Source organism: Nematostella vectensis, chromosome 4 (assembly GCF_932526225.1).
Source record: "Nematostella vectensis chromosome 4, jaNemVect1.1, whole genome shotgun sequence".
NCBI lineage: Eukaryota > Metazoa > Cnidaria > Anthozoa > Actiniaria > Edwardsiidae > Nematostella > Nematostella vectensis.
The window spans coordinates 15,920,912-15,936,668 of NC_064037.1; the positions used below are offsets into that span (position 1 = coordinate 15,920,912).

Here is a 15,757-nt window from a genome sequence, read left to right on the forward strand (position 1 = left end):
ATTATACGCCAGTAAACACAGTACCCCCTTTCACCTTCGACACATACCCCCTCTCACCTCGGACCCATTACCCCCTTTTACTTTCTACCCATACCCCCTCTCACCTTCTACCCATACCCCCTCTCACCTTCTACCCATACCCCCTTTCACCTCCTACCCATACTCCCTTTCACCTCCTACCCATACCCCCTTTCACCTCCTACCCTACCCCCTTTCACCTCCTACCCATACCCCCTCTCACCTCCTACCCATACCCCTTTCACCTCCTACCCATACCCCCTTTCACTTCCTACCATACCCCCTTTCATTTCCTTCTCATACCCCCTTTCACCTCCTACCCATACCCCCTTTCACCTCCTACCCATACTCTCTTTTACCTCCTACCCATACCCCCTTTCACCTCCTACCCATACCCCCTTTCACCTCCTACCCATACTCCCTTTCACCTCCTACCCATACCCCCCTTTCACCTCCTACCCATACCCCCTTTCACCTCCTACCCATACTCTCTTTTACCTCCTACCCATACCCCCTTTCACCTCCTACCCATACCCCCTTTCACCTCCTACCCATACTCTCCTTTACCTCCTACCCATACCCCCTTTCACCTCCTACCCATACCCCCTTTCACCTCCTACCCATACTCTCTTTTACCTCCTACCCATACCCCCTTTCACCTCCTACCCATACCCCCTTTCACCTCCTACCCATACTCTCCTTTACCTCCTACCCATACCCCCTTTCACCTCCTACCCATACCCCCTTTCATCTCCTACCCATACTCTCTTTTACCTCCTAACCATACTCCCTTTCACCTCCTACCCATACCCCCTTTCACCTCCTACCCATACCCCCTTTCACCTCCTACCCATACTCCCTTTCACCTTCTACCCATGCCCCCTTCCACCTCCTACCCATACCCCCTTTCACCTCCTACCCATACCCCCTTTCACCTCCTACCCATACTCCCTTTCACCTTCTACCCATGCCCCCTTTCAACTCCTACCCATACCCCCTTTCATCTCCTACCCATACCCCCTTTCACCTCGTACCCATACTCCCTTTCACCTCCTACCCATACTCCCTTTCACCTCCTTCCCATGCCCACTTTCACCTCCTACCCATACCCCCTTTTACTTCCTACCATACCCCCTTTCATTTCCTTCCCATATCCCCTTTCATTTCCTACCCATACCCCCTTTCACCTCCTACCCATGCCCCCTTACACCTCCTTCCCATACCCCCTTTCATTTCCTACCCATACCCCCTTTCACCTCCTACCCATACCCCTTTCACCTCCTACCCATACCCCCTTTCACCTCCTACCCATACCCCCTCTCACCTCCTACCCATACCCCTTTCACCTCCTACCCATACCCCCTTTCACTTCCTACCATACCCCCTTTCATTTCCTTCTCATACCCCCTTTCACCTCCTACCCATACCCCCTTTCACCTCCTACCCATACTCCCTTTCACCTCCTACCCATACCCCCTTTCACCTGCTACCCATACCCCTTTCACCTCCTACCCATACCCCTTCCACCTCCTACCCATACTGACTTTCACCTCCTACCCATACCCCCTTTCACCTCCTACCCATACCCCCTTTCACCTCCTACCCATGCCCCTCTCACCTCCTACCCATACTCCCTTTCACCTCCTACCCATACCCTCTCTCACCTCCTACCCATACTCCCTTTCACCTCCTACCCATACCCCCTTTCACCTCCTACCCATACTCCCTTTCACCTCCTACCCATACCCCCTCTCACCTCCTACTCATACCCCTTTCACCTCCTACCCACACCCCCTTTCATTTCCTACCCATACCCCCTTTCACCTCCTACCCATGCCCCTCTCACCTCCTACCAATGCCCCTCTCACCTCCTACCCATACCCCCTTTCACCTCCTTCCCATGCCCCCTTTCACCTCCTAGCCATACCCCCTATTACTTCCTACCCATACCCCTTTCACCTCCTACCCATACCCCCTTTCACTTCCTACCCATACCCCCTTTCACCTCCTACCCATGCCCCCTTTCACCTCCTTCCCATACCCCCTTTCATTTCCTACCCATACCCCCTTTCACCTCCTACCCATACCCCCTTTCACCTCCTACCCATACCCCCTTTCACCTCCTACCCATACCCCCTCTCACCTCCTACCCATACCCCTTTCACCTCCTACCCATACCCCCTTTCACTTCCTACCATACCCCCTTTCATTTCCTTCTCATACCCCCTTTCACCTCCTACCCATACCCCCTTTCACCTCCTACCCATACTCTCTTTTACCTCCTACCCATACCCCCTTTCACCTCCTACCCATACCCCCTTTCACCTCCTACCCATACTCCCTTTCACCTCCTACCCATACCCCCCTTTCACCTCCTACCCATACCCCCTTTCACCTCCTACCCATACTCTCTTTTACCTCCTACCCATACCCCCTTTCACCTCCTACCCATACCCCCTTTCACCTCCTACCCATACTCTCCTTTACCTCCTACCCATACCCCCTTTCACCTCCTACCCATCCCCCCTTTCACCTCCTACCCATACTCTCTTTTACCTCCTACCCATACCCCCTTTCACCTCCTACCCATGCCCCCTTTCAACTCCTACCCATACCCCCTTTCATCTCCTACCCATACCCCCTTTCACCTCGTACCCATACTCCCTTTCACCTCCTACCCATACTCCCTTTCACCTCCTTCCCATGCCCACTTTCACCTCCTACCCATACCCCCTTTTACTTCCTACCATACCCCCTTTCATTTCCTTCCCATATCCCCTTTCATTTCCTACCCATACCCCCTTTCACCTCCTACCCATGCCCCCTTACACCTCCTTCCCATACCCCCTTTCATTTCCTACCCATACCCCCTTTCACCTCCTACCCATACCCCTTTCACCTCCTACCCATACCCCCTTTCACCTCCTACCCATACCCCCTCTCACCTCCTACCCATACCCCTTTCACCTCCTACCCATACCCCCTTTCACTTCCTACCATACCCCCTTTCATTTCCTTCTCATACCCCCTTTCACCTCCTACCCATACCCCCTTTCACCTCCTACCCATACTCCCTTTCACCTCCTACCCATACCCCCTTTCACCTGCTACCCATACCCCTTTCACCTCCTACCCATACCCCTTCCACCTCCTACCCATACTGACTTTCACCTCCTACCCATACCCCCTTTCACCTCCTACCCATACCCCCTTTCACCTCCTACCCATGCCCCTCTCACCTCCTACCCATACTCCCTTTCACCTCCTACCCATACCCTCTCTCACCTCCTACCCATACTCCCTTTCACCTCCTACCCATACCCCCTTTCACCTCCTACCCATACTCCCTTTCACCTCCTACCCATACCCCCTCTCACCTCCTACTCATACCCCTTTCACCTCCTACCCACACCCCCTTTCATTTCCTACCCATACCCCCTTTCACCTCCTACCCATGCCCCTCTCACCTCCTACCAATGCCCCTCTCACCTCCTACCCATACCCCCTTTCACCTCCTTCCCATGCCCCCTTTCACCTCCTAGCCATACCCCCTATTACTTCCTACCCATACCCCTTTCACCTCCTACCCATACCCCCTTTCACTTCCTACCCATACCCCCTTTCACCTCCTACCCATGCCCCCTTTCACCTCCTTCCCATACCCCCTTTCATTTCCTACCCATACCCCCTTTCACCTCCTACCCATACCCCCTTTCACCTCCTACCCATACCCCCTTTCACCTCCTACCCATACCCCCTCTCACCTCCTACCCATACCCCTTTCACCTCCTACCCATACCCCCTTTCACTTCCTACCATACCCCCTTTCATTTCCTTCTCATACCCCCTTTCACCTCCTACCCATACCCCCTTTCACCTCCTACCCATACTCTCTTTTACCTCCTACCCATACCCCCTTTCACCTCCTACCCATACCCCCTTTCACCTCCTACCCATACTCCCTTTCACCTCCTACCCATACCCCCCTTTCACCTCCTACCCATACCCCCTTTCACCTCCTACCCATACTCTCTTTTACCTCCTACCCATACCCCCTTTCACCTCCTACCCATACCCCCTTTCACCTCCTACCCATACTCTCCTTTACCTCCTACCCATACCCCCTTTCACCTCCTACCCATCCCCCCTTTCACCTCCTACCCATACTCTCTTTTACCTCCTACCCATACCCCCTTTCACCTCCTACCCATACCCCCTTTCACCTCCTACCCATACTCTCCTTTACCTCCTACCCATACCCCCTTTCACCTCCTACCCATACCCCCTTTCATCTCCTACCCATACTCTCTTTTACCTCCTACCCATACCCCCTCTCACCTCCTACCCATACCCCTTTCACCTCCTACCCATACCCCCTTTCACTTCCTACCATACCCCCTTTCATTTCCTTCTCATACCCCCTTTCACCTCCTACCCATACCCCCTTTCACCTCCTACCCATACTCCCTTTCACCTCCTACCCATACCCCCTTTCACCTGCTACCCATACCCCTTTCACCTCCTACCCATACCCCTTTCACCTCCTACCCATACTGACTTTCACCTCCTACCCATACCCCCTTTCACCTCCTACCCATACCCCCTTTCACCTCCTACCCATGCCCCTCTCACCTCCTACCCATACTCCCTTTCACCTCCTACCCATACCCTCTCTCACCTCCTACCCATACTCCCTTTCACCTCCTACCCATACCCCCTTTCACCTCCTACCCATACTCCCTTTCACCTCCTACCCATACCCCCTCTCACCTCCTACTCATACCCCTTTCACCTCCTACCCACACCCCCTTTCATTTCCTACCCATACCCCCTTTCACCTCCTACCCATGCCCCTCTCACCTCCTACCAATGCCCCTCTCACCTCCTACCCATACCCCCTTTCACCTCCTTCCCATGCCCCCTTTCACCTCCTAGCCATACCCCCTATTACTTCCTACCCATACCCCTTTCACCTCCTACCCATACCCCCTTTCACTTCCTACCCATACCCCCTTTCACCTCCTACCCATGCCCCCTTTCACCTCCTTCCCATACCCCCTTTCATTTCCTACCCATACCCCCTTTCACCTCCTACCCATACCCCCTTTCACCTCCTACCCATACCCCCTTTCACCTCCTACCCATACCCCCTCTCACCTCCTACCCATACCCCTTTCACCTCCTACCCATACCCCCTTTCACTTCCTACCATACCCCCTTTCATTTCCTTCTCATACCCCCTTTCACCTCCTACCCATACCCCCTTTCACCTCCTACCCATACTCTCTTTTACCTCCTACCCATACCCCCTTTCACCTCCTACCCATACTCCCTTTCACCTCCTACCCATACCCCCCTTTCACCTCCTACCCATACCCCCTTTCACCTCCTACCCATACTCTCTTTTACCTCCTACCCATACCCCCTTTCACCTCCTACCCATACCCCCTTTCACCTCCTACCCATACTCTCCTTTACCTCCTACCCATACCCCCTTTCACCTCCTACCCATCCCCCCTTTCACCTCCTACCCATACTCTCTTTTACCTCCTACCCATACCCCCTTTCACCTCCTACCCATACCCCCTTTCACCTCCTACCCATACTCTCCTTTACCTCCTACCCATACCCCCTTTCACCTCCTACCCATACTCCCTTTCATCTCCTACCCATACTCTCTTTTACCTCCTAACCATACTCCCTTTCACCTCCTACCCATACCCCCTTTCACCTCCTACCCATACCCCCTTTCACCTCCTACCCATACTCCCTTTCACCTTCTACCCATGCCCCCTTCCACCTCCTACCCATACCCCCTTTCACCTCCTACCCATACCCCCTTTCACCTCCTACCCATACTCCCTTTCACCTTCTACCCATGCCCCCTTTCAACTCCTACCCATACCCCCTTTCATCTCCTACCCATACCCCCTTTCACCTCGTACCCATACTCCCTTTCACCTCCTACCCATACTCCCTTTCACCTCCTACCCATACCCCCTTTCACCTCTTACCCATACTCCCTTTCACCTCCTACCCATACCCCCTTTCACCTCCTACCCATACCCCTTTCACCTCCTACCCATACCCCTTTCACCTCCTACCCATACTGACTTTCACCTCCTACCCATACCCCCTTTCACCTCCTACCCATACCCCCTTTCACCTCCTACCCATGCCCCTCTCACCTCCTACCCATACTCCCTTTCACCTCCTACCCATACCCTCTCTCACCTCCTACCCATACTCCCTTTCACCTCCTACCCATACCCCCTTTCACCTCCTACCCATACTCCCTTTCACCTCCTACCCATACCCCCTCTCACCTCCTACTCATACCCCTTTCACCTCCTACCCATACCCACTTTCACCTCCTACCCATGCCCCCTTTCACCTCCTACCCATACTCTCTTTCACCTCCTATCCATACCCCCTTTCACCTCCTACCCATACCCCCTCTCACCTCCTTCCCATACCCCCTTTCACCTCCTACCCATACCCCCTCTCACCTTCTACCCATACCCCCTCTCACCTACCCATACCCCCTCTCACCTTCTACCCATACCCCCTTTCACCTCCTACCCATACCCCCTCTCACCTTCTACCCATACCCCCTCTCACCTTCTACCCATACCCCCTTTCACCTTCTACCCATACCCCCTCTCACCTACCCATACCCCCTCTCACCTCCTACCCATACCCCCTCTCACCTTCTACCCATACCCCCTCTCACCTTCTACCCATACCCCCTCTCACCTTCTACCTATACCCCCTCTCACCTTCTACCTATACCCCCTCTCACCTTCTACCTATACCCCCTCTCACCTTCTACCCATACCCCCTCTCACCTTCTACCTATACCCCTGTATTGGCAAATGCTTACTATTGAGATACTGAAGAACTAGTCTTGCTGTTGTAGCAAATAGACTCGCTTCAGCTGACGGTCCCAAGCAAGGCTCGAGAGGATGCAGATAAAGACAGGTATTGGAAACTGAGCTAATATTCCAGCCTTCTCTTTCTCTTTCATCAATATTATTCTATGTTGCTCTTCTTTAAGCAGTTCTTATGTCAATATTATTCACTCTGTTCACTCTCAGAAAAAGAAAAAGAAAAAGATTGACAGGGGCGGATATTTTGTCCTAGAATAAGGGGGACTAGGAGGCGGTTATAATTCGGATGTAGCTACTAGCTAATTTATTAGTGACGTTTTGGTACTTCATGTCTCACAATTCAGCGCATCGAAAGGTTTGGATAAGTTACGTACGTATAGATATTGTGTTTTGTTTTGTTTTTCATTCATAAAGCGATCCATCATTCTAAAATTCATCGTATTTTAATAACTAAATCTTAGTCTACTCTAGTATAAAAATAGCTCTATTCTATTTTTAAAGCATGAAATAATTGATGATTATATTTTCAAAATGAAAGTGTGAAGATGTTTCCAAATTCAAAATAATACAAAACAATGTCGCGTTTGTCTTTAATCGATGTTTTCACATGGGGGAGTCTGAAATATTTATTATTTAAAAGATATTGCGAGATTGCCCTTGATTTTGAAAGATATTTTAAACAAGGTTTACTGTACTTTTCAGGATATTAGCATGTACATATGCTAAGTCTAAGTCTATGACGCCAAAGGAAATCCCAATTTATAAATTAGGATTGCCGAGCAGGTGAAAAAGATAGGACTATCGCTCCATTTTGGACATGCACCCTGAACATTAAAATAATAAAAATAAAATATAAAATCTAGCGCGCGCATCTTTTTTAGCGCATCACGGTGGTAAAGGTAAACCGTATTAACCTGGAAAAATATTATTTTACCCGAGCATGTTCCCAGTGCGACAGGACAACAAGCCGCCGATGTTGATCAACAACCCACACGAATTCAATATCCGTTAAAATAAATGTCATGTTTGCGATAATTTTAAAAAAGCTTATTCTAGTTTACGATCGTCAGCAGAGTTCAATTATATTTAATCTAGGTGGTTTGTACAAGTGCACACAGCGTAAAAGCACTTTGAAAAAAATCCCTTATTGGGCTTATTTTCCCCTAGAAGAAGGAAGGGCTTAGACATGGCTTAGACATGTGTGTGTGTCGGAGGGGGGGGGGGGGGGGGCTCAAAATTTGATTTTCACCATTTTTGATATTTGGTATTTGGCCCTACCAAAGTATCAGATGAAGTAGTTTGCTACCGTATACCGCTTGTCTTTTCACTGTCGTTTCTTAAGTACCCTCGTCCTTGTTTCATCTATCAAATTCAATCGAAAACATCGCAACAGCTTCTGCGGTTCAGCCGATGGACATACTTTCCTAGGATGGCAAAATGGTAGATGACAGAGGTTATTTAAAGCATTAGAATAGCTACTTATACTCTTTGTAAAGTCTTATGGACTCGTAGGGGAGGGGAGGTGAGGGGGCTTAATAGATATGCAATAGGCTTATTTGAAAATCTGGTCTCGGTGGGGTGAAGGGTGGGGTGAGGGGTGGGGTGAAGGGTGGGGTTGTCGCGAGTGTTGTTCCAATGTTTGTAGGGTCTAATCGGTTTACTTCAGTTTTGTTGTTGTCTCAAGCCAAACAAACCGCCGTTTGCAACTATTCTGAATTACCATTATGAAAAAAGGAAACTATTGTGAATTACTATTATGAATGTGGTTTATGCACGTTTGATATTGTTATCACAGATTTAAAAAAAAACTTTCGAAACCAACTAAGCACTTCGTTCAGTCATGACCCATTTTGCACTGGCTTCTTTTACGTCGGTGAAATTCACCGTCAACTGAGTGGAGTCACTTTCACGTAAACTGCTCATTTAAAAAATATGTAACATTAATCAATTAATTCGTGAAGCCTCTAGAATTCAGCGCAAACGATTCTCCCGAACCTGTTCGCAAAACAGAATTGGCGATTGATGAGAATCGACCTGTTTTTCTGATGGAAGAGCCTAGATAATTCATTACTACAACCGCGTGTGACGGGATGTGAAATAGCGGAAGTACTATAGACGTATGTGCGAAGTGGGCGATCCTCATTGTAGAGTGATGCGCTTATTGACAATGAGTTCCCTTGTACAAAGACTTGTGCCTACGAGCGCCTCATTTGCATCCGTTTCCGACCCCGTAATGTATGCACCCCGTCAAACACCTGGGAGTCTGCACGATTCAAACAACGCGTGATAACATTTCTCTGCGCTCAGAAAAAAAATGCAAAGTCCGGAGCTCCTGGAGGTGGAAATGTGTCAGTTGTGGAAAATCAAATGTAAGAGAGACTACAGCTTGGACCGACTTCGTATCCTTGATTGCCGTTTTAGATGCATTTTTGCCTTCGTTTCTGTGTCTTTCTAAGGAAAATAGGTATTGTTTCAGTGGGAGCGCTAAAGCAGTCGGTAGTTATTTGGTCGTGGAAGATTTCACAGAGACCGTCTTCTTCTAAAGATAGGTACAGTAAACCTACTACACACTCACAATCGCTCTATTCCATGTTTATTTGCAGCCGTCCACTGCTTGCTCATTTCATGTTTGTTTTTTGAACTACCCATACTCAAATGGCTGGGAAATAAACACATAAACAACAGAAACACTCGTGGTTTTTTCTCGCTCGCGCTCGTTACGCCGCTTTTATTTACCTTGTTGCGGGTGGTGTTTCATCGTCCTCGTCTCTTACTCGCTGTCTTTGCGAGCAGAGCAAGAAAATACGTCATCTCAAATGGACTGGTCTTTTTTAGTCTTCTTTTTATATAGCTGCTGTAGTTTCTATTTTGCAAGGGAAGAATAGAAAATACAATTTTCGGCTTTCACCGAAACTTCCCCCGCATGTTGTAGCTTGGTATGATTCAAACTACCAAAGCTAAGCTTTAAAGTGCAAAATTTGCCCACAATAAGATCTAAGAGGTCATAGCACATTTAAGAATTCTTTATATCCCCAACACGATGCCTTAATCGTTAGTTGTGTGTGCGTGTATTTGTAACATGTGAATTCAGGGGATGGGGATGTATGAGTACATAATCGCTAAAATAAAGTACTTCTGCCAATATGGACACATGTCTGCCCGTCTGTCTGTCTGCTGTCTGTCTATCTGTCCGCCCTTTTGTCTGTCTGTCTGTCCATATGTCTGTTTGTCTGTCCGTCCGTCTCTCTGTATGTCTGTCTGTCTCTATGTCTATATGTCCGTCCGTCCATCTGTCTGTCTGTCTATCTGTCCGCCCTTCTGTCTGTCCATATGTCCGTTTGTCTGTCCGTCCGTCTGTCCATATCTCTGTCTGCGATCTGTCTGTCTGTCTGTCCGCCTCTCTGTCTGTCTGTCCGTATGTCTGTTTGTCTGTCTGTCCGTCTGTCCGTCCATCTGTCTGTCTGTCGGCCTCTCTGTCTGTCTGTCCGTATGTCTGTTTGTCTGTCTGTCCGTCTGTCCGTCCATCTGTCTGTCTGTCCGCCTCTCTGTCTGTCTGTCTGTCTCTATGTCTATCTGTCCGTCCGTCCGTCTGTCTGTCTGTCCGTATGTCTGTTTGTCTGTCTGTCCGTCTGTCCGTCCATCTGTGTGTCTGTCCGCCTCTCTGTCTGTCTGTCCGTATGTCTGTTTGTCTGTCTGTCCGTCTGTCCGTCCATCTGTCTGTCTGTCCGCCTCTCTGTCTGTCTGTCTGTCTCTATGTCTATCTGTCCGTCTGTCCGTCCATCTGTCTGTCTGTCCGCCTCTCTGTCTGTCTGTCCGTATGTCTGTTTATCTGTCCGTCCGTCCGTCTGTCTGTAACAAAGATATTAAGAGAATGATTAAGTGAAAAATTTGTAATGTTCATTAGGTTTCTACTAGTTTTACAAGTTTCTAACTTTGATTCACTTTTACTTATAACAGTATACCAAATCCAGTATAACTTGAGCAACACGCTTAACTAATATGATTGTTGAGTGCACCTAGAATACTCTCGCTAAACCAATACAAACGTGGTGCCGCGCAGTTGGTGAAGATAGGATAATATAGAAACTGGTCATACCAAGTGGTATACTACCAAACCATTTAAGGGTTGCCTAGCACCTGCAGCATACTCTTGCCCATCACCATCTTCACAATCAATAGTTATTTGGTCGTGGAAGGTTTCACAGAGACCGTCTTCTTCTAAAGATAGGTACAGTAAACCTACTACACACTCACAATCGCTCTATTCCATGTTTATTTGCAGCCGTCCACTGCTTGCTCATTTCATGTTTGTTTTTTGAACTACCCATACTCAAATGGCTGGGAAATAAACACATAAACACTCGTGGTTTCTTCTCACTCGCGCTCGTTACGCCGCTTTTATTTACCTTGTTGCGGGTGGTGTTTCATCGTCCTCGTCTCTTCTTACTCGCTGTCTTTGCGAGCAGAGCAAGAAAATACGTCATCTCAAATGGACAGGTCTTTTTTTAGTCTTTTTTTTATATAGCTGCTGTAGTTTCTATTTTGCAAGGGAAGAATAGAAAATACAATTTTCGGCTTTCACCGGAACTTCCCCCGCATGTTGTAGCTTGGTATGATTCAAACTACCAAAGCTAAGCTTTAAAGTGCAAAATTTGCCCACAATAAGATCTAAGAGGTCATAGCACATTTAAGAATTCTTTATATCCCCAACACGATGCCTTAATCGTTAGTTGTGTGTGCGTGTATTTGTAACATGTGAATTCAGGGGATGGGGATGTATGAGTACATAATCGCTAAAATAAAGTACTTCTGCCAATATGGACACATGTCTGCCCGTCTGTCTGTCTGCTGTCTGTCTATCTGTCCGCCCTTTTGTCTGTCTGTCTGTCCATATGTCTGTTTGTCTGTCCGTCCGTCTCTCTGTATGTCTGTCTGTCTCTATGTCTATATGTCCGTCCATCTGTCTGTCTGTCTATCTGTCCGCCCTTCTGTCTGTCCATATGTCCGTTTGTCTGTCCGTCCGTCTGTCCATATCTCTGTCTGCGATCTGTCTGTCTGTCTGTCCGCCTCTCTGTCTGTCTGTCCGTATGTCTGTTTGTCTGTCTGTCCGTCTGTCCGTCCATCTGTCTGTCTGTCGGCCTCTCTGTCTGTCTGTCCGTATGTCTGTTTGTCTGTCTGTCCGTCTGTCCGTCCATCTGTCTGTCTGTCCGCCTCTCTGTCTGTCTGTCTGTCTCTATGTCTATCTGTCCGTCCGTCCGTCTGTCTGTCTGTCCGTATGTCTGTTTGTCTGTCTGTCCGTCTGTCCGTCCATCTGTGTGTCTGTCCGCCTCTCTGTCTGTCTGTCCGTATGTCTGTTTGTCTGTCTGTCCGTCTGTCCGTCCATCTGTCTGTCTGTCCGCCTCTCTGTCTGTCTGTCTGTCTCTATGTCTATCTGTCCGTCTGTCCGTCCATCTGTCTGTCTGTCCGCCTCTCTGTCTGTCTGTCCGTATGTCTGTTTATCTGTCCGTCCGTCCGTCTGTCTGTAACAAAGATATTAAGAGAATGATTAAGTGAAAAATTTGTAATGTTCATTAGGTTTCTACTAGTTTTACAAGTTTCTAACTTTGATTCACTTTTACTTATAACAGTATACCAAATCCAGTATAACTTGAGCAACACGCTTAACTAATATGATTGTTGAGTGCACCTAGAATACTCTCGCTAAACCAATACAAACGTGGTGCCGCGCAGTTGGTGAAGATAGGATAATATAGAAACTGGTCATACCAAGTGGTATACTACCAAACCATTTAAGGGTTGCCTAGCACCTGCAGCATACTCTTGCCCATCACCATCTTCACAATCAATAGTTATTTGGTCGTGGAAGGTTTCACAGAGACCGTCTTCTTCTAAAGATAGGTACAGTAAACCTACTACACACTCACAATCGCTCTATTCCATGTTTATTTGCAGCCGTCCACTGCTTGCTCATTTCATGTTTGTTTTTTGAACTACCCATACTCAAATGGCTGGGAAATAAACACATAAACACTCGTGGTTTCTTCTCACTCGCGCTCGTTACGCCGCTTTTATTTACCTTGTTGCGGGTGGTGTTTCATCGTCCTCGTCTCTTCTTACTCGCTGTCTTTGCGAGCAGAGCAAGAAAATACGTCATCTCAAATGGACAGGTCTTTTTTTAGTCTTTTTTTTATATAGCTGCTGTAGTTTCTATTTTGCAAGGGAAGAATAGAAAATACAATTTTCGGCTTTCACCGGAACTTCCCCCGCATGTTGTAGCTTGGTATGATTCAAACTACCAAAGCTAAGCTTTAAAGTGCAAAATTTGCCCACAATAAGATCTAAGAGGTCATAGCACATTTAAGAATTCTTTATATCCCCAACACGATGCCTTAATCGTTAGTTGTGTGTGCGTGTATTTGTAACATGTGAATTCAGGGGATGGGGATGTATGAGTACATAATCGCTAAAATAAAGTACTTCTGCCAATATGGACACATGTCTGCCCGTCTGTCTGTCTGCTGTCTGTCTATCTGTCCGCCCTTTTGTCTGTCTGTCTGTCCATATGTCTGTTTGTCTGTCCGTCCGTCTCTCTGTATGTCTGTCTGTCTCTATGTCTATATGTCCGTCCATCTGTCTGTCTGTCTATCTGTCCGCCCTTCTGTCTGTCCATATGTCCGTTTGTCTGTCCGTCCGTCTGTCCATATCTCTGTCTGCGATCTGTCTGTCTGTCTGTCCGCCTCTCTGTCTGTCTGTCCGTATGTCTGTTTGTCTGTCTGTCCGTCTCTCTGTATGTCTGTCTGTCTGTCTCTATGTCTATCTGTCCGTCTGTCCGTCCATCTGTCTGTCTGTCCGCCTCTCTGTCTGTCTGTCTGTTTATCTGTCCGTCCGTCTGTCTGTCTGTCCGCCTCTCTGTCTGTCTGTCCGTATGTCTGTTTGTCTGTCTGTCCGTCTGTCCGTCCATCTGTCTGTCTGTCGGCCTCTCTGTCTGTCTGTCCGTATGTCTGTTTGTCTGTCTGTCCGTCTGTCCGTCCATCTGTCTGTCTGTCCGCCTCTCTGTCTGTCTGTCTGTCTCTATGTCTATCTGTCCGTCCGTCCGTCTGTCTGTCTGTCCGTATGTCTGTTTGTCTGTCTGTCCGTCTGTCCGTCCATCTGTGTGTCTGTCCGCCTCTCTGTCTGTCTGTCCGTATGTCTGTTTGTCTGTCTGTCCGTCTGTCCGTCCATCTGTCTGTCTGTCCGCCTCTCTGTCTGTCTGTCTGTCTCTATGTCTATCTGTCCGTCTGTCCGTCCATCTGTCTGTCTGTCCGCCTCTCTGTCTGTCTGTCCGTATGTCTGTTTATCTGTCCGTCCGTCCGTCTGTCTGTAACAAAGATATTAAGAGAATGATTAAGTGAAAAATTTGTAATGTTCATTAGGTTTCTACTAGTTTTACAAGTTTCTAACTTTGATTCACTTTTACTTATAACAGTATACCAAATCCAGTATAACTTGAGCAACACGCTTAACTAATATGATTGTTGAGTGCACCTAGAATACTCTCGCTAAACCAATACAAACGTGGTGCCGCGCAGTTGGTGAAGATAGGATAATATAGAAACTGGTCATACCAAGTGGTATACTACCAAACCATTTAAGGGTTGCCTAGCACCTGCAGCATACTCTTGCCCATCACCATCTTCACAATCTGCGCCTTCTTCCTTTCCAGCCATTTGTCCACTTAGTTTTCATCTTGAGGGCCTGGCGGGATGGTGAGGAGGTCCGTACGGACGCCAGGTATCATGGCGTTTAACTGCTGGCAAATGATCTTCATGTCTTTGGCTTGGTTACTCATCATCTTGTAGGGCAGCGCTTTGGGGTCTTCTGTAGCTTTTCTCCCATGGTCTTCAAACGTTTGAGGTCCTCTTTCATCACGCTGAAGAATCCGGCGGCTTTCGAAAGCCCCTCAATAAAGGACTGACGGGCGGGGATCAGCGTTTTGCTCACAACTAGGTCTGCAGCCTCGTGGATCTTGGACTCCGCTCCTTTTGCTATGCCTTCAGCATAGTCGTCGTCAGCAGAGGCCGCTAGCAATGGGGTGGCAATAATGTTAACAAAAGGTATAAATGCGAGGCCCACAGCCCAACCTTTCTTGGTATCAACTCAACTTTCTAGTTCCACCTTCTTCTTCTCGTACTCTCTTGCAGATCCTTTGATTCTTTAACAATAAGGTGAGCCTCGTCTTGCCGCTGCTTCAGTGGCACCATTATGTCCTCCTGCTATTGGAGAAGGCTTTCAGCTAGATGCTTGTACGCTGTTGTTTCTTCCACTATATCGGGTAGCATCTTGCACAAGTCTTTTTGTGTCATCGCGAAGCCTGCAAAATTTCTGCAGAGCAGAAGTTGTTATGCCAACCGTGTTACTGCCGTAATAAAGATCTCATTGATAAGGAAAAGAGACGCATGTCTCTACCCATCTCTACCAAGGACTGTTTGAGGGTACATAGCGCCTGTTCTCCGCTTTTTTGCTTGCCATCTAAGCAAAAACAAGTTTTGCCACAATGTACATACAAGTATACAGAAATGAGAAGCAAACGATAATAAATAAATAGATAAATAAAAGAAAATGTTAATGTGTTAAAGAGATTCTATACAGTTTACCAAATTCCCAACAGTCCTGTCAATCACAACTCGTATCTTCTGCTACAGAGATCAGATCATCAAACTATTTGGCCATTCCATGTAGCTGGGGATGAATTTTATAAAATGTAACATGTGATTACAATGCTTTTCTATGGCAACAGAACGGTGAACCTGTTAAATTCACTATTCAGAAAGTGCTGTTCACTACACGGAACAAATAAGCTATAGGATATT

The 15,757-nt window shown here is 47.9% G+C and overlaps 1 protein-coding gene across 3 annotated transcripts in view; it reads left to right on the forward strand.

Moving 5' to 3' along the window:
- Positions 1 to 15,757, forward strand: part of LOC5516148 (E3 ubiquitin-protein ligase TRIM37) — a 40,786-nt gene that overhangs the window by 4,364 nt on the left and 20,665 nt on the right. Inside the window, exons 1-2 of one of the 3 annotated variants that reach the window (XM_048726303.1) lie at positions 8,538 to 9,277; positions 9,385 to 9,457. In XM_048726303.1, the coding sequence (XP_048582260.1) occupies positions 9,223 to 9,277; positions 9,385 to 9,457 (128 nt within the window). In that variant the 5' untranslated portion in view covers positions 8,538 to 9,222. Of the gene's footprint in view, positions 1 to 6,937; positions 7,000 to 8,537; positions 9,278 to 9,384; positions 9,458 to 12,755; positions 12,807 to 15,757 lie in introns of those variants that run through there. The other 2 variants (XM_048726302.1, XM_048726304.1) reach the window with 2 other exon arrangements.